This window comes from Pinus tabuliformis, chromosome Q (genome assembly GCF_031772625.1).
Source record: "Pinus tabuliformis cultivar Carrire ecotype Pingquan chromosome Q, CPIR1, whole genome shotgun sequence".
NCBI lineage: Eukaryota > Viridiplantae > Streptophyta > Pinopsida > Pinales > Pinaceae > Pinus > Pinus tabuliformis.
This window is the reverse complement of record NC_142296.1, coordinates 1,170,979,402-1,171,001,918: the sequence shown is the minus strand read 5'-3', so window position 1 is coordinate 1,171,001,918 and position 22,517 is coordinate 1,170,979,402. Positions and strand designations below refer to the sequence as shown.

Below are 22,517 nucleotides of genomic sequence, written 5' to 3'. Positions count from 1 at the left end.
TATTTATGATGCAGTGTGCTCAGTCATCTTCCACATGTCCGTTGACTCAACTCTTTGACTTAGGATAATTTCCAAGTCATTTCCATGTCATTCTGTCACATGGAATAATTTATTTTTCTCTATTTTATTTAATTCTCACCTAATTAAATGCCACAATTTCCACTAAACTTTGGAAATGTGGGTCTTGAGGGTCCAAAACACATTATTAACCCCTCAAAGTGAGTCATAGTAGAAAGTTGAGGGTGAAAAGTGTAATTTTTATTACTCATACCCCATACAACTTCTCTAAACTACACTTATTGCAATTTAAATACAATTTTATTTGCAATTTTTGACCTGCGGGAAATCTAAAAAATTAAAAAATGACTACCTAGAGCTAACCAAATTCCACAAAAAGAATTGTGTGATCTAGTATGGTAATATACATCGACTCTAGACATTAATATGTGTTAGGGGTTCAACCTTCAAATTGTCACCCCGGCTTTGGGGTAAAAAAGTGAGTGAAAAACTCAGAAAATTATCTGCCTCTGAAAAAGAAGGGTTAATTAATCAGATAAAAAGAACACTCCAAGATGTACTCATTTGCTAATCAAGTCTCAACATCGTAGGCCTGTTACATACTCAAAAATCATCATTACTAGTATCACTTATTAAAATTCCCCGCAGGGTGTGGAATCTGGGTACAAGAAAAATGATGAAAAGATAAAAATAAAGTTAAAAAACTCTGCTAACTGACGATATCTGATGGCACAAGTGCCCTCTGGATCATCCTTGGGCATGGAGTCTTTCATATAATCATTAAATGTCACTCCAGTGGTCAACATTTGGCTCCATATGGGGATGCATGCTAGATACAAAGTGATAGTGTGTAAGAACCTGGAATCTGCATCCACCGACAAAAAGCATATATCAGCAGTATTCATTCAAAATATCATCAAATGAAATAAAGTACAAAAATGAAGAAATTGAAATTTATTCTACGAGCATAAATGACAATTTATTCAGGAAATAAAACTAATTAAACAAAAATGACAAAGGATAATGTTAGAAATATGATACAAAAAAATGTCCCATGGCATCAAATGTCTTTGGTGAAATCCATCTTGAGAACCTACCTACTCATAGGAAAATCCATAAGTTCTTTCTTTGATGTGCCTTGTCCAATTCTGACTATCTTGGAACTATGACTTGCCCCAATGTTAACATGTTTGTGGCCATCAGATATACCAAACCTCTTCCTTTTCTTTTTTTGACTATTGACGTGTTGAGGCTTGATCCTGCTCAAAACTAGTGGTTCATTTTTTATATCTTTTTTCTTTCTTCTCTTTGTTCTTTTCTTCTTGGTTAGTTGTGATGGTGATGATGATGCATTTATTGTCAATCCTACTTCTTTGTTTTGAAAATGCTCTGATGGAAGATTTGAAGTACCCAAGCTTTTTGAGCTATGCCTAATCTCTTCATTTTGAATTTGTTCTGTTGGGGGGGGGAAGAAAATTTGTCAACATTACATCACTTCCTGTCTAGCATGATTTATAGAGAATCTCATTGTTGGGTTTCCTTGGATCTTCAACATGATATCTTTTCTCTAACTCCTGATCAATTCTAACAAAGGTATTATCAGGCATGGGGATGGTGGCATTCCTGTCTAGCATGATTTATAGAGAATCTCATTGTTGGGTTTCCTTGGATCTTCAACATGATATCTTTTCTCTAACTCCTGATCAATTCTAACAAAGGTATTATCAGGCATGGGGATGGTGGCATATGATAAGTCTATTTGAAGGCTACAACCTAAATCTGATGGCCATTTTCTTGATAGGAGCATTCCCAATGAATCAGGAACATCTATCACAACAATATCCATAGTCATTATTTTGTCTGGGTATGCAGCTAGGAAAACCTGTAAATCTCTAATTATCCCACACACTTCGATTCTTTTAGAATCCGTTGAACATATGTTGTGATAGGGCCTAGATACCCTTAAATTCAATTGCTCCATGACTTTCTTGGTCATGACATTTGATGAAGCCCCTGAATCAAGCATGCTGTTGTATATAAGACAATCATTCACTATCAAAGAAACATAAAATGGTAGATGATCTTCGTTCCCCACATAACAGTTCATACTTTTCAATAAAATTTCCTCATCTTCTGGTTCATCATTAGGCTTTTCCTCCCTTTGAGATGGTATCTTTAAAAGTTTTGTCACTAGAATAGAAACCTTTGCATTATTCACCCAATTTCCCAAGTCAAAATTTAATTCTGAAGTAGGAGGAGAAAATTTTCTGTGATTATTCCGGTCTTGAATATCCCTTCTCTGATAAGTCATCCCTTTGTGTTTTGCCATAGCAAGAATTTGTCCAGATGTAGGTTTTTCCCCAAAAATCTCAGTGACTTTGTCAAAATTTGCAATCATATTGTCAACCCCAAGATTATTAGGCCTATGGTCAATCTCTTGATTTCTTTCAATGGTGTATATCTGATCTTCCATGGAGAACATATTGATTTGATCTTCCATGATTCTCTTCACATATGGGCATGTGGCCTCTTCATGGAACTCATTACATGGCCTACAAAAAGGGGGAATCTGATCTACCATGTTGGTGGATTCCAATGGATTTGGAGGCCTATAATCCTGTTGAGGGCCTTTATTATTTTGCCATCTATCATTTGGCCTAGGTTGGAATCTTTGCACTTGTGATCTTTCCATGGCCACCAACCTAATTTGCATGGCTTGCATTTCTTTAATGTGATTTTCTTCCATGCTTTTGATGAGTTGAGATAATTCTTTAATAGGATCATGTATAGTCTCTTCCTTGGCTTTGCCTTTGGAATCATTAGATTTTGATGGCCCTCTATTGAAACCAAGAATTTCAGATTTCCTGATTATTTTCTAGCTCTTTCTATCTTCAAGGCTTCAGGTTGAACTATAATTAGATTCGTAGGCTCCTTCCTCCTCAACTCATAGGTAGTGTCAACCCCAAAAGCATCTAGATATGAGCATAAAAGAAATTCATCAGGAGGTTTAACAATAGCAGACATGCTTTTTACTAATTCATTGAATCTCTTGTTAAACTCCTCCATGGTTTTATTCTCATTTTTCTTCATGTTGCTAATGGCATTGATCAAATGCTTATTTTCCTTGTCTCCAAGCTTATCTAAAAATGCAGTTAGAATGGCTTGTAAAGAGTTATACGAGTTAGCAGGTTGCTCAATGAGCCAATCAAGAGCATCCTCTTCAGATAAAACAAAAAGTCTCATCTTCACATCATCGTAGTTAGCAGTGTTACGCCATTTAAAGATACAAACATTAAAGTTTTTTACATGTGATGTAGCACTAATGGCATTGTTACCTTGAAAGGAAGGCAACTTTTCAATAACGTTGTCAGGGATATTGTGAGGATAGCCATTTATGTTAGTGAAGTCACAAGGAGCAAAAAAATCATTCATGATGTTAGGTTCTACTTGTTCTTGAAAAAGCAAATGAATATCAGAAATAACCTCTTGCCCAAGACTAGCAAGAGCTCTACTATGAGAAAGTCTATTCAATCTCTCTCTAAAAACCCATTTAGGATCAGGGGAGGGGCTAACTAAACCACTTTAATTTCTCCTAGTAGAGACTCTTGCAAAATTTGGATTGAGTGGAGTCACCACTTGAGAAAGAATCTAAATCTAAAGTTCAAAATGTTAAAACCAAAAGGTTAGTTGATTTCCCAAGTACAAGAAAGCTTGTCCCCGGTAACGACGCAAAAAATGTTGCTCTTGCCACCTACACCTACCTACAAGTTAGTGAGAAAAGCCTTCGACTCCACAAGGTGTGGTTGATGGCATGGAACTCAGAGAAGGGGTTATCACAGTAATCCCGACCCTCTCTATTTGAGCTATCTCCTAGGTTAGCTAAGGGGAGTGGTCCCTAATGAAAAGTTAAGTTAGAAGATATGAGTTTCTAGGAGGATATTATAGTGAAAATGGATTAATTTTAAGGATTTATGAGCAAATATGATGCAAGCAACTTGAAATAACAATGCCAATCATTAACATGCCAAAAACCATAAAACGAGTGCCTTAAATGAATTTTCTAAACAATCTAAAGATATATTTGCTCAAATTGAAATGCAATGCTCTCAAAAGAAAAAGCAAAGTAACTCTAAAATGTAAACAACAGATTGTTAGCACAAAATTTTCCAAGATACAAAAATGTTTTTTGAGATAATAAACTTTATGAATCAAAAAATATGAAACATATATTGTCAAAACCCAACAATTAGTAATTAACTTGGAAATGTAAAATAAAAGAAGTGTTAAACCAAGACATCAATATGCAATTAGACTTGAAGCATGAAAAGAAAGCACTTGTTTAAAAGGATTACAATACTTGCTTTTAGAATAGACTTGCATATGAAAACTCAAACCGTCAAAAGACAAATAAAGTAAATGTAATAGAAAGTGTTCTTAGTTAATTTTATTTATTACCTCTACAACAAGATTGCAATTCAACTCTTCAATCCTTAGACCTCACTCTCGCCCAAAGATATGGATCTCACAGTGAAGAGTCAATAGAGGAGTAGAGGGTCCCTAAGATGTCTACTTCAACCAACTTATGTTGGAGGTAAAATTTTAATGAGGCTTGGGGCCTTCCTATACTAAAATGCCTAGATGAAGTGCAAATTGTGTTAATTCTCCAATTAAAATAATGCTACATGCAAATGCTTCAAAGAGAAATAAGATAGTTGCAAAACTTGAGAGACTAAAATGTAAATGAGCTCATATGTGTTTGCACCATTAAATGGAAAATAGGCAAGTAAAATGGAATAGATTGCTTTAAGCTACAATTGTTTCAAATAAATGATAGTGCTCCAATAGTTTCCATGACATATAACATAAATTGACCAAGTAGTGAAGCATATACTTGAAGAAATTATGAAACAATTAAAACTTGCCAAAGTATGAAGTGTTTACACATAAGATAAGATTTGCTCAAGTTTACAATTTGGAAGTTTATGCATGTGAGAATTTAAATTTAAGAAAAATTGCATGTGGAATGAAATGTGTTAATTTTAAACAGGCACAAAATAAAATTAAGTGTTAAAAAGATAAGAAAAACTAGATGCAAAATTAGTCCACCCACAAGAATCTTTCCTCTAAATGAGGAAGGGAGATGCCATAGAAAAAATCCCAAGCTCCCTCAAACAATTTTTTTATTATCTTTTATTAATGCTTAAAGCAGGTAAAAATGCCTCTAAGAGGGCTGCCCACAATATAAGAGATATCTTTACAAAGATAAGAATCTAACAAAGCTAGACTCTCTCCCAAAAATATAACAACAACAAACTTGAAGATGGAAAAAACTCTCCAAAAGAGATTCACAAGGCTCAAAAGGCCCACGTCCTAGATGAGTTTGCAACTCTCTCCCAAGTGCTTATGGCCTCCCTAGAAATCAATCTTTGGATAGCGTGAAAGGGTTCTGCATACACACGAGTGAGTAGTTTCTCAAAGCTTCTCCTCAAGCTCCTTGCTACCCAATGCTCAAGCCTATGGGCTGCAAAACACAAAACCAATTGTCAGTGTGAAATTAGGAAAAAGAAACCAAAACTAAACTACAATTTAATATACAAAATACTAGCTCAAGTAATGGGAGTGAACCCCCTACTTGCCTAGCTTTGGAAATGACTCTTGAATAGGAGATATAACTTTGAAAGAACTAGAATCAAAGAAGTATTTTAAATTTAAATGGATGATCAAGTAGCTATAGAGTAAGAAAACTCTCTTTTGCTCTTCATTGGATGGAAGACTTGGAGCGAAAAAATGGTTGAGTCTTGGATCGTTGTGACTCTAGGAGTGAGTTGATCTAATTGAGATTTTTCCCACTTCCAGATGGATTCCTGCATATAATACAAAAGATCTTTCCTACACACTTGAACAAGTATTTTTTTGCAAAAGATTAGAATAATACAATGAATAAGATAGACCAGGCATTCCTCTTAAAATGAAGTGGCAAGCTTATCCATAGAATAATACTCTAAATCAATGATATATGCAAGATAGCACACATCAATCCAAGCAAGATGGCAGGTATAAAATAATATTAATTCAATATGCAAAAAAAAATTAAACATAATAGCAATAGCATGAAAGGACATCACTTCATAACAACAAGAGAACACCATCCGGATAGCCCCAAAGTCTTGATTATATTAAAAAAATATGCAAGTACAAAATGGTAGAGTTTCCTCAAGCCCAATAGTTCATAACATGATACAATATGAGAGCACATAACCTCATTATATAGAGAGTTGGGAGCAAATCCCAAGGCAGAATGCATGTGAGAACTGAACTTAGAGCAAATCCCAAGAAAGAGAAAGTCAAATTCCAAGCGGAGATGACAGAGACACCAAGGCAAATCGAATTCCTCTTTGCACCCAAGGAAAATCGAATTCTTTTATATGGCATAGTAAACATATCCATGAATGAACCAAAGCAATGAGATGACTCCAGTCAAACCAAATCAAACTCGAACCAAGTGCTGCCACTTCAGATGATGATCCCAAAGATGCTCTGCGCAAATCCCTAGGAATTGCGTGATTCCTCAAGTGAAACTCGTAATCCTCCATGTGAAGCGCTAAGTGTAGAAGCAACTCGAGCTAACAATGAGAGAAGGCCCCACAAAATCCCGAGTCTAAATATTTCGCAAAATATTCTTTCAATACATGAGTTCCTCTAATAAATTTGATTCTCCACATGTGAAAATGTTGCTTTATCTCTAGAAAATTCGATTTTGCCAAATAATGGTGTATTTATGATGCAATGTGCTTAGTCACCTTCCACATGTCCATTGACTCAACTCTTTGACTTAGGATAATTTCCAAGCCATTTCCATGTCATTCTGTCACATGGAATAATTTATTTCTCTCTATTTTATTTAATTATAGCCTAATTAAATGCCACAATTTCCACTAAACTTAGGAAATGTGGGTTTTGAGGGTCCAAAACACATTATTAACCCCTCAAAGTGTGTCATAATAAAAAGTTGACGGTGAGAGGTGTAATTTTTATTACTCATATCCCATACAACTTCTATAGACTACACTTATTACAATTTAAATACAATTTTATTTGCAATTTTTGACCTGCAAAAAATCTAAAAGATTAAAAAATGACTACCTAGACAACTAAATTCCACAAATTTTTTTGTGTGATCTAGTATGGAAATATACATCGACTCTAGACACTAACATGTGTTAGGGGCTCAACCTTCAAACCGTCACCCCGGCTTTGGGGTAAAAAGTGAGTGAAAAAACCCAGAGAATTATTTGCCTCTGAAAAAGAAGGGATAACTAACCAGATAAAAAAAACACTCTAAGGTATACTTGTTTCCTGATCGAGTCCCAACATCCTAGGCCTGTTATAAACTCAAAACTCATCATTAATAGTATCACTTATTACAATTACTAGTATCACTTAATACCCCGTACAACTTCTATAGACTACACTTATTATAATTTAAATACAATTTTATTTGCAATTTTTGCCCTGCGGAAAATCTAAAAGATTAAAAAATGACTACCTAGACTTAACCAAAATCCACGAAATTTTTTGTGTGATCTAGTATGGAAATATACATCGACTCTAAACACTAAGATGTGTTAGGGGCTCAACCTTCAAACTGTCACCCTGGCTTTAGGGTAAAAACTGAGTGAAAAAACCCAGAAAATTATCTGCTTCTGAAAAAGAAGGGATAACTAACCAGATAAAGAAAACACGCTAAGGTGTACTTGTTTCCTGATCGAGTCCCAACATCCTAGGCCTGTTACAGACTCAAAACTCATCATTACTAGTATCACTTAATACAATTACTAGTATCACTTAATACCCCATACAACTTCTATAGACTACACTTATTACAATTTAAATACAATTTTATTTGCAATTTTTGACTTGCGGAAAATCTAAAAGATTAAAAAATGACTACCTAGATTTAACCAAATTCTATGAAATTTTTTGTATGATCTAGTATGGAAATATACATTGACGCTAGACACTAAGATGTGTTAGGGGCTCAACCTTCAAACCGTCACCCTAGCTTTGGGGTAAAAAGTGAGTGAAAAAACCCATAAAATTATCTGCCTCTAAAAAGGAAGAGATAACTAACCAAATAAAAAAAACACGCTAAGGTGTACTTGTTTCATGATCGAGTCCCAACATCCTAGGCATGTTACAGACTCAAAACTCATCATTACTAGTATCACTTATTACAATTACTAGTATTACTTAATACCCAATACAACTTTTATAGACTACACTTATTACAATTTAAATATAATTTTATTTGCAATTTTTGACCTGCGAAAAATCTAAAAAATTAAAAAATGACTACCTTGACTTAACCAAATTCCACGAATTTTTTTGTGTGATTTAGTATGGAAATATACATCGACTCTAGACACTAAGATGTGTTAGGGGCTCAACCTTCAAACCGTCACCCCGGCTTTAGGGTAAAAAGTGAGTGAAAAAACTCAGAAAATTATCTACCTCTGAAAAAGAAGGGATAACTAACCAAATAAAAAAACACGCTAAGATGTAATTGTTTCCTGGTCGAGTCCCAACATCCTAGGCCTGTTATAGACTCAAAACTCATCATTACTAGTATCACTTATTGCAATTCTCTGCAAGGTGTGGATCTGGGTACAAGAAAGATGATGAGAAAATAGAAGTAGAGTTAAAAAAATTTGTTGACTGATGATATATGATGGTACAAGTGCCATTTGGATCATCCTTGCGCATGGATTCTTTCATATAATCATCAAATTCCACTCTAGTGGTCAACATTCTATTCATTAATTCCATGATGGCCTTCATGAGGGTGCACTAGGATTAGAGTTACCACCGTGGCACTTTGTTTTACTAACCCATCTTTTATTTTCTTTTTTTCTTTGTATTTCATTTCTTTCTTTGCTTTGATTTTCTAGTCCTTTCTTTGGATATGCATTATTAAGCATAGGACTTAGTGGTAAGGACCTTTTAGTGAAGTCGTTTGTAACCCTTTTTTTAGTGGTAAGGGCCTTTTAGTGAAGTGGTTTTTAACCTTGCTTTTGACATTGCTAAATTTTTCTTCATTACCTCGCTTTCAACCTTGTTGCAGTGGTTTTCATTACTTCTCTTTTGACCTCGCTGAATGAATCAAACTCAAGCAAAGATAATTTTTTACTAATTGGAATGGAAGTGAATGGGAAAGATGTAAATTGTCAAGTATGGTTTGGGATATGAGACATTCTACATCAAACAAATCTCTAGTAGTACAAATTGACCTAAGAGATGACGACACTTATCTACAGGAAAATTATGTCCCCCATGGTACAACAAGGAAAATAATAAAATCATTTATATTATAAATAGTGTTATTAGATCACACCAAGTGTTCACCACATTCACAACCAAATAGGAAGTCATAACACCATGTTTAAGTGGGAAACCCATACATGAGACATCGTTGTAGTGACCTAGGGAAATTTTTCTTTTAGGGTTTCTTAGAAACTAGGTCTTTCAACATAAATCATTCACTTATTTAACAATGAAATAATCAATTCATTCAATAGTAATAGTACGCAATTATGGTCATAAGAATCCACAATGAATAAGATTGATTCTTCATCAACAATGAGTACAAAGTTCCACTGAGTACTGTATTCAACCAACAACAATTTTGACTAACAGTTCAGTACTACAACAACTGTAACTGAATAGTATCCATTGTAATTTACACTAACACTTTTCAACAATGACATGGACTATCTGTATTGCTCACAACCTAGAATAATAATTTAGTTACTTTCTTGTTGAGGGCCATAATCTGGTACTAGCTTCAGGTGCTCCACAACACATTAGAAAGAAGCCTCCAAACTCTGTCTCAGAATAGAAAAATACCTCATAAAACCCTACTGACTCTATTTCAGATTGCCCTAGCTGCTTCAGAAGGTGGCCTCAAAAGAATCCACGAACCTTCCTCAGAGAAGGGCTGAGTTTCCTCATAAGAGGTTGAGTTGCCTCAGAGATGGTTTGGCTGCCTCAAGGAAGGGGGTGCGGGGGCGGGGAGTTACCTCAGTAGAGGCCGAGCCGCCTCAAAGATGGCCTATCTATTTCATGAATCCTTTTGAATCCTTGCCTTAGGAGCACTGAAATACCTTAGAAAATTTCAAGTCTGTCACAGGGTATAGACAACCCTTAGATGAGCCTCAGGCAAAGTCTGTTTTCTACTTGAATGACCTTTGTCAATGCTCAGAAAATCACGGATTGATTCTGGAAGAATATTGTCGGCTTGCCTTAGGAAAATATTGCATAGTATCAGCCTCAGGGTCATGTCTACCTCAGTAAATTCTTCAGTTTTTCCTCAGAACTGATTCACATTCCCTCAAGATAATTACAATTAGCTTTCTTCAACTCTCTCACGGAATCCTTTGCTATTCTTCAGATGGATGACTTCCCTTTTTTCCAGAACAGAAATAGAAAATAAAGATAGGTGACTAGGTAGGGTGGGATCACCTCCACTGAAACTTGTCAAAAGAGAAAGGGGTTTTAAAACCCTTAAAGCCTGAGGCTCAATGAAAAACAGAGACAAATTGACCCAATCCAATGATGATCCAAATGATTCTAACTCCCTTGTATTTATATATTTTCTTGTGGGGTTTTTCCCTCCTTAATTAATTGAGAAGGGTTTCATGGCAACCCCAACTTTGGGAATTCTTTCCCCAATTGCCCCAAAACTTACCCCATGCTACCCAAATATTTTGGTAATTGGGATTTTCCCTTTTTTGAAGACTATAGCCTACAAGGATCGATGGGCTACTTCGTCTATTGGGCAATTAATCCATAAGGGACATTACAGTCCCCCTTTCTCAACATTGCTTGTCCTCAAGCAATTTTATGTCCGGGTGTTGCGTAATTTTCTCCTCAACCTTCAAGAATGAAAATTTTCCTTTAATCTTCACAGCCACCATTCCAAAAATACCAGCACCAAAAGATGCCATTTTGTCCATTAGAGGATGCATTCTACTGCCTACACCCATATCCTCATTAGTCGCTCGAAGATGGTGACCTTCAGGAACTTCAAAGATATCATATGCTTAAAATCCTACACTTCCATGAGGCACAATCTTCACAGATTTCAACCTTTGGACTTTATGCTAGCAATATACAATTGTTGAGCAATTCCAATCAACTCCTTCGTTTGAGACCTTAACAATTTGTAGCCTGCATCTTTCATGTTGTTGTCCATACAAAAGCTGCTTCTTCCTGTTCTGTAGCATTTAGAGAACTCATTATGATTTCAGCTCAAACAATTAGACTTCCATTTTGCTCTACATTCTTCCAAGAAAATCCTACAATTCCTAGTTGTAGCTCAGAGCTTTTTGCAACAAAACCTCCATGAATCTTCTGCCTAACCATATCCCAAGGTGGTCCAAGAGTTGTATGAAGAAAAACAATAAAAGGTGGTCCAGAATATAGATAGCAACTATTATCTTCAACCTCATGCATTTGGACAGTACAAGATATGAGGAGATCATATGTATTTCTTATAACATCAAGAAGTGATCCATCTGGAGTCTGATGCAAAGACCTTTTTGCAGATGAGGTTACTTTGTGCCTTTCATTGTACACAATAAAGGTACCCAAGTTTTCTTGAACATTTGGACAGTACAAGATATGAGGAGATCATATGTATTTCTTATAACATCTAGAAGTGATCCATCTGGAGTCTGATGCAAAGCCCTTTTTGCAGATGAGGTTACTTTGTGCCTTTCATTGTACACAATAAAGGTACCCAAGTTTTCTTGAACATTTGGACAGTACAAGATATGAGGAGATCATATGTATTCCTTATAACATCCAGAAGTGATCCATCTGGAGTCTGATGCAAAGACCTTTTTGCAGATGAGGTTACTTTGTGCCTTTCATTGTACACAATAAAGGTACCCAAGTTTTCTTGAACATTGGAATAACACCTATGAGGGAAATTTGTCAATAGTGAATCAACCATATTTTGCATCGTACACTCAAGTTTGTTAGCATATAAACTATGCTTCACACTAAGATAGTCCTCATGGATAATATGCTCTCTCAAGTTCAAATCATACCTGGTAAAGATGCCACAGTCTTGTTTGATCCATTTCGTTTAACAGCAGGCCAGTCAACATAAAGGATATTGGTGTTGGCTGGACATTGTGTCTATATGCTTTTTTTATGATTTTTACAGTGCCTCTTACAACCAGTATGTCTTGTGTTCATTCTTTCTTTTGTTGCTACCATCAGGTTTCCTTTTTTCTATGAAATCCCTATCTTGAGGATGAGACTGTTGTGATTTCAGCTGGTTTGTCATGTGAAGTTCTAATGAGCTTTTCCCTGAGTGTAGATTTGGGGACAAAATATATCTCATCCTCATAGAAGATGATCTCGTCTTCCAAATATATCTCAACTTCATAGAATTTGATCCCGTCTTCCACCTTGTACTCATGAATGATTCCGTCCAATAATTCGCAAGAAAACTTATTTTTGGAGTACTCCACTAATAGAAGAGCTCTCCAATCTCTCATGAGCGTGTATATGTCAGGTCCATCATCTTATTTCACACCCAGCTTCCTCCCCATATTCTTGATTTCAAATGATTCCATAGTAGCTATTGTATCTAATTTTAGACTATCAATACTGTCTTCGATTGGTGGTGTATGCTTCTCAGAAATTTGATTCTGCAAGTTTCTCTCCTCCTTGGCATAGATAAATGGAACAAAATCGTTTCTGTTCGATGAATTTTTATTTAAAACATCTAGTTTCCCATTGTTTTTCTTGTCAATAGTTTTTCTATATGAAGCTCCACGCTTTTGAATTGCCATAACAAAATCTTATACATTGGAGTGAACCAACACTTAGTGAAATATGATGTATTTGAGCATTCTTCAGGATAAAGATCTGAGTCTTGAATTCTCGGATTAGAGATACAGACTTGGACTTGGTATGCTTCCTTTTGTCTACCATCCAACTCAACACTAAAATTTTCAATCTTAACTCCAACAATTTGTGCAAATGAATCCTTCACTGTATCCTTTCTCTGTTGCTTATAGTACAAGACTTCAATAACAACAGATGTTCCCATGTCTCGCTGATTACACTCTGTTAATTTTTGGTATGTTCTATGCTTAGAGCAATTTACTTCAACTTTTAATATTAGCTCAATGACAATATTCAGATTAGCAATCACATCAGCATGATAGTAAAGTGAAGATAGAACATAAACATAAACAGCAGAAGACAAGCCAAGACAAGAGAACACAAGATGTGGCACCAGCCAGGGACAAACTCCAATGTGAAGAAACCCTTGATCAATTCTTCTTATATTCTTCAATAGTTCAGCAAAGAGAGAGATAGTATAAATCTGAGATTTTATGACAGCAGTAATAAAGCTTTGACCAGAGAGATCAAACAACACTGAATCTTTATCCATGTGGCATCAACAAGATTCTCATCAAACGGAGCCAACCACAATCAAATCTTGACCCAAAACATCTCCCAGAATTCTGATGTCTTCTTGCTGCACTAGCTGTCACTGCTTCATGAGATAGGGCATCAACATTCAGTCCTCTTCCTTCATACAGTCAACAATGTAGGTCTTCAAGGTGAGGCTCTACCACTTGTGCAATCCTTAGATCAAACTGTGTTGCTGGCTATGGCCTACGGCCTAGCCCAGCAGCAAGTTAAGCCTATGATCTTCAATCATCAATCAATAATATCAATGTAGCTGTATTGAGTCCAACAAGCTTGACCCATTCTCAATATACTGATCTTGGACAAGGACAGATTTCTTCATTGTAATGAAAGAGGTTTGCCAACCTTATAAACTGTCCTCATGAACAACCTCATCACTGCACTGTCACCACACTTCTAGCACAGTCTTTGATGCTGTCATGATGCTTGGTTAGGGCACTTCTTGGTTGTAGATTAGGGATCCAAACAACCCTAAAACAATGGCCTCTAGCTCCTTATTGTGGATTCTTCAGCCCTTCAAATTGAGCTCAAGAACAACACCAATATGCCCAAACAACCTTGCTGTCACCTACAACAGTGTGACATTAACACAGATCCTCCATGCTGTAATATAACTACTTTTTCTGCAACTAGATTCACTTTTCTTGCTGCGTCTAAGGGTCCCTTTCAAGCTGTGATAAGGGCTCCTTTAATTGCGGCTTTAGGCCTTCACATGCTGCTGGCTAAGGCCTCTCCTACTGCGGCTTAGATCACCCTTTAGGACTGCAGCTAGGGCAGCATTAGTTCTTCCTTGACAGCAGCTTGAACTCCTTGTTTGGACTGCGGCTAGGGCATCTTATTACAACAGCTAGACTTCCTCCTTGAGCTGTGAATATAACTCCCTTTTGACAGCATATAGATCTCCTCTTACCTGCAATATGATCTCTTCATAAGACTGCGGCTAGGGCACGTTATGACTGCAGATTTAGGGCCTCATAGATCAGCGGATTAGGGCTCTCCTTAAGTGCATATTAGAGCATTCACTGACTACGTCTAGATCTCATTAGGGCAGTGTATAAGGCACTCCCTCTAAATCTCTCTTTCACCAAAACCCAAACAAATGAAGAGAGAGATCACAAGAGGTGTGTGTACAAAATGACGCGAGGTCCTCTTCTATTTATAATAAAATGTTGAGGATAGGTTCGGGTAATTTGGTTGCTGGCCGACATTGACGAATTGTCACATAACACAAATAAATTCATATCTTCATGAATACATGTCGGAATCGGATGATCTTTAGATAAATCCTACACCTCTCGTCGAGAGGAATCCAAGAAAAATATCAGCTGCCATAAATAAGAAGACCCACATGGAGTTTGGCCCTAGTTGCCAATTTTAACACACTCTGAGCCAGCAGCCTCACAATTTGTTTCCCTATCCTGCTAATTACATTCCAAACATTTGATTGCACCATTAGTTTGTTTTTCTCCACTGCTTAGACTCTGTGTCCTTAGCTGCATCATCAATTTCTATACCCTGCCACGCAAATTATGAGTCTTTGATTGCACCATCAATTTCCCTGCCTTGCAGCTCACACTCCAAGCCTGCAACTGCACCATCAACTTCCATCTTTACATTCTTTGCTGCCCGTATTTTTTTCTCTACTCCTACCTCTGCCTGATTCTACATCATCTTCAGATGCAAGGGATCTGTGAAAACAAATGATGTCTCCATCTTCAAGCTGGCTAGATTGGAAAGTAACTCTCTTTTCAATGGGCTCACAACCAACATTTGGTTCAAATTTGATTACCTCAAAAATATCAATTTCCTCCTTTGGTGGAAAACCAGCCATGGCATTCAGCTTTGTAATATTTTCTATTGGCTTGCCCCGAGCCTTGACAAAAGGCCTCTCAACCTACTCGAGCTCTTCTCTCCTTGGATCATAGAGTTTGAAAAACAAAAGTACATCATCATTAGTTTTATCAGGAGGTGGGAGCAATCGAAAATCCAAACCATATTCGGCTTCCAAAAATAATCTCAATCCTGCATTGTGTGCCTTGTTTGAAGTCTCCCTCAAATTTCCAACAGATTGGGATTCCTCCAGTTGTGTTAAGGGCCTGTTGGGACAGTATGTATGGTTTTGGCTCTTAGCCCACAGCCAAAACCATTGAAATTGCATTGGAACACCAAATTCTTTCGCAACTTACTTCCTGGAAAGAGATGAAAGGACCTTGCTCCTGAATCTGAAACGTCCGAACCTTATCATTATCGACAAGATCAAAATATATATCCTTACCAATCTGTCTAACATAGACAAACATGTAAGCATTTGAATATTTTGTAAACTTTAATGGAGTATTGTTCAACCCAGGATTTGTCCATGGTAGCTCTTCTTCACCACCATATTGTTCTTCCAGGACTTGCTTAACATCTTTCTTTGTAAATCATTCATCATCAAACTTGTACCACTGATCTAAGAGAGATGACCTAATAAATGCATAATAATGGCTACCCTGAACACCCCTGCTATGGACCAATATACTGTGTAGAGTGCAAAAATTACATACACTCCTATTTGCGTTTGGAGAAAGATATTTTCCGTCCTCATATTGAGAGCCATCATCAGTTTGCCCATTCATCATCTTTCCGGAATAAGCATCACAAACATCACTAGCAAAAATTGGAATGCTAGAGTTGCTCAGCATCTAGATCCCAACTTCATAGAGTTTCCACTGCTTGGTACAAAAGGTTGCCTCCTTAGTGTGTCCCTTTCCTTGAGAAGACCATCCTGCTCCCTAAGATTTAGCCAAATTCTTTCATCTTTATTGGTAATACAGTTATCCTCAGTACAACCACCACTAGGAATATTTCTTGTCTGAATGACATGCTCTTGCTGCATAGCTTCAGACACCATTGGTTCTTTAGGATTTTCCTCCTCTTGAGGTGTTGCAACACTTTTGTCTAACTCTTCTAATTTTGTAAGCGCCATTTGGTTCCATTCTTGCAATCTTTTAATGGGTTTTGCTCTTCTAACTTCTGCCAAGAATTTGCATACTCCTTGCCAAAAAATGCTTCCAACTATTCCATCTTTAAACACCCTTTAGGCTGGCAGAAGAACCATCTAACCTAGGGCAATTTTTATTTTAGGGTTTCTTAGAAACTAGAGCTTTCAACAGAACTCCTTCACTTATTTAACAATGAAATAATCAATTCATTCAATAGCAACAGTACCAATACAGGAATAAGCAATTATGGTCATTAAAATCCATAATGAATAAGACTAATCCTTCATCAACAATGAGCACAAAGTTCCACTGGGTGTTGTATTCAACCAACAATAATTTTGATTAACAGTTCAATACTACAACAATTGTAACCAAATAGTATCCACTATAATTTACCCTGGCACATTTCAACAATGACATGGACTATTGGTATTGCTCGCAGCCTAGAAGAATAATTTAGTTATTTTCTTGTTGAGGTTTGCAAGCTGATACTCGCTTCAGGTTCTCCGCAACACGTCAGAAAGAGGGCTCTGAACTTTGTCTTAGATCAGGAAAATACCTCAAAAATCCCTACTGACACTGTTTCAGATGGCCCAAGCTACTTCAAAAGGTGGCCTCAGAAGCATCCATAAACATGCCTCAAAGAAGGGCTGAGTTGCCTCAGAGGAGGCTGAGCAACCTCAGAAATGGTATGGTTGCCTCAAAGAGAGGGGGAGGGGGGAGAGCTACCTCAGAGATGACCTATCTGTTTTAGGAATCCTTTCGAATCCTTGCCTCAAGAGCACCAAACTACCTTAGAAAATTTTGGGTTTGTCATAGGGTATAGACAACCCTCAGATGAGCCTCAAGCAGAGTTTGTTTTCTACTTGAATGACCTTAATGCTCAGAAAATCGCGGACTAATTCTAGAAGAATATTGCTAGTCTGCCTCAGGAAAATCAAGCATAGTCTTAGCCTTAAAGTCCTATCTACCTCAGAAATTCGTCACTGTTGCCTCAGAACTAATTTACAATTAGCTTGCTTCAGATCTCCCATTTAATCCTTTTCTATTCTTCAGATGGATGACTTCCGTGTTTGCCAAAACAAAAATAGAAAATAAAGATAGGTGACTAGGTAGGGTGGGATCACCTCCACCAAAACTAGTCAAAGAAGAAAGGGGTCTTTAAACCCTCAGAGCCCCAGGCTCAATGAAAAATAGAGACAAACTGATCCAATCCAATGATGATCCAGATTCCAAACGATTCTAACTCCCTTGTATTTATAGATTTTCTTGTGGGGGCTTTGTCCTCCTTCATTAATTGAGGCGGGTTTCATGGCAACCCAACTCTGGGGTTTTTTGCCCCCGCTGCCCCAAAACATACCCCATGCTTCCCAAGCATAGGGTAATTGGGGTTTTCCCCTTTATCAAATATTATAGCCTACGGGGATCAATAGGCTACTTCGCCCCTTGGGAAATTAATCCATAGGGGGCATACATTAGTAAAGCAATAGAAGTGAGCAAACTAGACCTAGAGAACATATGACCACGTGTATGAAAGAATAATGTACCACTTTGCAAGTGCATGTATCATCTAAGGTGTATGAGATAGAAAGTGATATACCATCGTTGAGGCATCTGAAAGAATTGAGAACTAATGTAAACGGAGATCACAATCTAATTGAAGGAGAATAAGGATGAAGGTAGAATGTTGTCTTTGAAAGGTATGAGCATGGATACTCATCAGGACTGGAACACTACATGGCGAAAGGCTGGCTCTACCATTGGTGGCCCATGTAAGGGGCAACAAGACCCCTGTGTGTGGATTGAAGAAAACCATTTACAAGCTGAAGTAGGGACCACATGCATGGTACTCCAAGTTTGATACATACCTAGTAGGTTTGGGCTTCACCAAAGCCTCTACAAATCCCAATCTTTATTATTTATTTGATAGATCTGATATGCTTGTCTTGGACCTATATGTAGATGCCCGATACTTGTAGAAAGTTCTAAGAAGTTCATAGCAGGGTGCAAGGCATAAGGCATATTGCCACGTGAGTTCAGGATAAAGGACATTGGACTGATGCACCATTTCTTAGGTTTGAAGGTGTGGGAAAGTGCAGGTGACTATACATACAATCATTTGAAGCCTCTTCAAAATCTCAATTGAAAACCCTTAGCAACTTCTATGGTACCAAATCTAGATTCTGAAGTTGAACGCTGATTTGAATTTAGATTTGGTGGATCCTTCAATTGTTGAAATTTCTAAGTCTATCTGTTAGAAATAAACACAATATAGCTTCAACATCTATAGATCATCAGCTGAAAGAAAACAAACACACAAGTGACACTGTTATTTTTGGACAAATGTCCCCGGAAAAACCCAATGCGAGAAAACCGGTGCAGCTATTCTGAGGGTTTATTATTATGCAGTATTTCCTTGAGTACAACTGGGTGCCAAACTAGCTCACCCGACAGAGAAAAATAACTGGCAGCAATACCTCTCTATTCGGAAACAGGTATTCAGAAAACCTGTCCCATGAAACCCTCTCCAACGACTCTAAAGCTCTGCGCTAGCCCTTCTGGCCTCTGTGTCAACCCCAAACCCCTCTGCGTCAGCCCTCTGAGGCACTGCGCAGCCTCTAGGACCCTCTGCGTCACTCCAGCTGCTCTCTGCGTGGATGACACAGTCCCTCTGGGCTTTACGTTGTCTCTGCTAGGCTCTGCGTGGCCTACTCTGGCTGCTACTTCTCGCTCTCTGCCTTTGCGCTGGTCTCTCGGCATTGTCTATGCCGCTCTGTCCAGTATTCACTACCCCTCGCTGCTAATCATTGATTCAACTTTGCTTAGCAACTCTGCTCTAGCAAATCGAATGACAGATCACTCTAGTGTATCATCCAACTGACCCTCAAGCCTTCTCTTATACTTTTCTCGTTGGTCGTTCAATGGCCGAGATTAAATCTCTAATCAACGGATAAGATTAGATTTGGCTTGATTCATGTCTTTTGGAACCTTCTAACCCAGTTTTATATTAATACCCATTAATATTTTATTTTTCCTCAGTTTAGACTTAGGAACTCCATTAAAAATATTAATTATTTTAATATCTCCCAAACCGGTTAGAATCTGCCCAAACCATTTCTGGGTCCTAGAGATCTCATGTGCTTTAACCTCTCCATCAATTTTCATGGCTAGAACACATCCGATGCTACCCCAAATCAACATCAATGTATAAAAAGTGGATTCTATCTTTCATGTATTTGGTTAATACTAGACTTGATATATGTTTTGCAATGAACTCTTTGAGCTAGTAAATGGTTGAGACATGGCAAATATACTGGGTAGCTGCAAAGTATGTGCTCCTTTACTTGAAAGATGCAAAACATTATGGTCTGTGGTATGCAAGAGACGGTGAATTGATGCTACCTGCACTTGTTGATTCTCACTTGGCAGGGGATGTTGGTGACAAGAAGATTACTTTAGGCAGTTGCTTCAATTTGGGTTCAGGTCTGATATCTTGGTTCAATAGGAAGCAGGCGTCAGTGGCATTGCATTCAACAAAGGCAAAGCACATGGCAACCAACATTGCTAATTGTGAAGCCATCTAGCTTTGCAAGCTGATGGCAAAGGTAGCAGGTGAGATGGTGGAACCCACTATGGTCTATTGTGCAGATATTTTGACTAAGCCCCTGCAGAGGGGAAGTTCGAGATGTTGAGACAGAGACTAGGTTCAGTGGAGAACACTTTCCTCAGTTAGAACTTAGAGGGTGTGTTAGATTTTTATTTTGCTTAGCTCTGACCGTTTTCTCCACAGCACTAGGGTGCTAACGCAAAAGGTAAAACAGCAGTAAGAGTGCATTTAATGCAGTTTTGTGCAGTAGCAGTTATGATAGCAGTTTGCCTAGGTTTCTTGTGCACAGCAGAATATGAGAGGTGTGCAGTTATGTAGGAGAGCAGTGAGTGAATGCATGCATCAATATAAGCATATTTCCAGTGTTTCCACCTTCAGTAAAACTCAATTTACCAGCTGATCCAGATTTAACTAGTTCCAGCTTCATTTCAGTTTCTACTTCAGTTAGTTTTCAAATCGCAGTTTGCTTTTTCTAGTATTAGAAATAGGCACAGGAGTTGGCTTAGCTTAAGTAGGGTGCAAATATCTAAGAGCCGCTACTTGTATGAATGCATGCTACTCCTTGTTGAGCATTCTAATCTAGGCATCCTCCCGTGCAGGCCTAGGGTGCACATCCATAAGCTAGAATTAGAACCTAGTCACAACATAGGGATAGAGTGCATTGATTGTAAATTTAGCTCCTCCTAGTCCATAAAGGAATGAGAGGGTCTTACACTGGGTTGGTATGTGAGATAGCTTACTGTTTTCTAGATTTAATATAAAATATTAATGCAGATTTGAGAGTTTAATGTTCTGTGTATTTTGTCAATGTTTCCAGCAGCACGTGTTTTTACAATCTAGTATTCAGAGATAGCAGTTTTGATGAAGTTTCACTTTTAAAGTTATTTGGGTTTTGGGTAATTTTTTGAGTCCAGAATCAGCTTACAATAGTCTGAGAAACGACACTGAAGGTAATAACAGTTACCAAAGTGGTCAAAACAAAGGTAAGAGGAATATGCATTGTGTTGTGAATTAGGAAAGTGTAGGTAAGGGTGAAGCTATGCTTAGGGAGACAAGCTAGATACATGAGGAGAAGACTACACCCACGTTGAAAACCTCAATGTAATGATGGACATATAAGGCCATCACAGTTGCTAGTTTCGAATGGGTGATGAATGTTCCAGGAGGTTAGAAACATATATACTTTTGAATTTGAAGATACAACTATCAACTGCCACATCCCAGATTTTTTCTTTCTCATGCTGAAAACCATCTCCATCCCCTGGAAGAGTGTTCTAGAAAGCTGCCACTGTCTGCAGTAATTTCACTAGTGTCCTGATAATACTCTACTGATTTAAGGGCACCAAATATAATTTGGGCATTGTAAGGTTGATAATCTTTTTGTGCATTATCTATCTAGTTAATTAAGATTGGTAATATTTTTCTTCTTTATCCCAAAGCTTGATGATATTATTTCAATTTTGAACTCTACCAACATCGTTTCAACTTCCCAAAAAAACATCAACTTCCAGTAAGTTTGCATTGTATTTCAAGCTTTGGGACTCGCCAATACAATGATGAAGAGAAACTTGTTGATTTACTGTCTTAGGCATTGTCCCTAATATGAAATGGACTCTGACTTATATTTTCTTTATAAAGGTAATATTTGAGATGGAAAAAGCCAGGTGATCTGCAGACCAGGGCGAGGGATATGTCCGTGTATCTTGTAATTCTAATGAAATGCCGTGCCAAAAGACATATTAATATTAATCTATTAAGGGTCAAAAAGCTTGGAGTGTTGTCATTATCCCTCTCAATAGATCCAGAATTAACAAGGATCTATGCTATTTGCAGCTTGGAGTGTTACCATTATCCCTCTCAATGATCAATATGGATCTATGCTATTGAGATTTTTGCCCTCATTCCATAAAGATTATTCTATAACTCGACATTACTTCAAATCTCGCACAGGAGGAGATATTCCTCTACGTTATAGAAATATACAAATAAACTGCATATTATTTTCATTTTTCACACAAATAACTTTGTTTTTTCAGAAATGTACAAATAAACTGCATATTATATTCATTTTTCACACAATTAACTAACTCTGTTTTTTCCCATGGAATTGTTTGTCAGGCCACATTAAAATCTCCTTCTGTAAAGAACATGGAGAGAGCCCTATACCTGAATTTTACTGTAGGGCTTTTGCCGTTATGGGTTGTTACTTTGGTGGGATACTGGGCATATGGTTCATCAACTTCAGCATACCTTCTCAACAATGCACAAGGACCCAAGTGGATTAAAACTCTGGCAAACATTTCTGCTTTTCTGCAGACTGTGATAACAATCCATGTACACATCTGAGCCTTAACCCATTAATTTTGAAGGGAAAATTTTTCGTTCTCTCAAAATGC

General features: G+C 37.4%; 1 protein-coding gene and 1 long non-coding RNA gene across 2 annotated transcripts in view; one reads left to right on the top strand and one right to left on the bottom strand.

Annotated features, from left to right (window-relative positions):
* LOC149223863 (putative proline transporter 2) overlaps positions 1 to 22,517 on the top strand; it is a 101,306-nt gene that overhangs the window by 78,204 nt on the left and 585 nt on the right. Inside the window, exon 6 of the mRNA XM_089383420.1 lies at positions 22,240 to 22,455. Within this exon, the coding sequence (XP_089239546.1) occupies positions 22,240 to 22,455 (216 nt within the window). The remainder of the gene's footprint in view (positions 1 to 22,239; positions 22,456 to 22,517) is intronic.
* On the bottom strand, positions 619 to 22,425 carry LOC149223864 (uncharacterized). Its single transcript, XR_016248996.1, has 2 exons — positions 22,288 to 22,425; positions 619 to 883 (listed from the first exon to the last, which is right to left on the bottom strand). It is a non-coding gene; the product is annotated as an uncharacterized LOC149223864 (long non-coding RNA).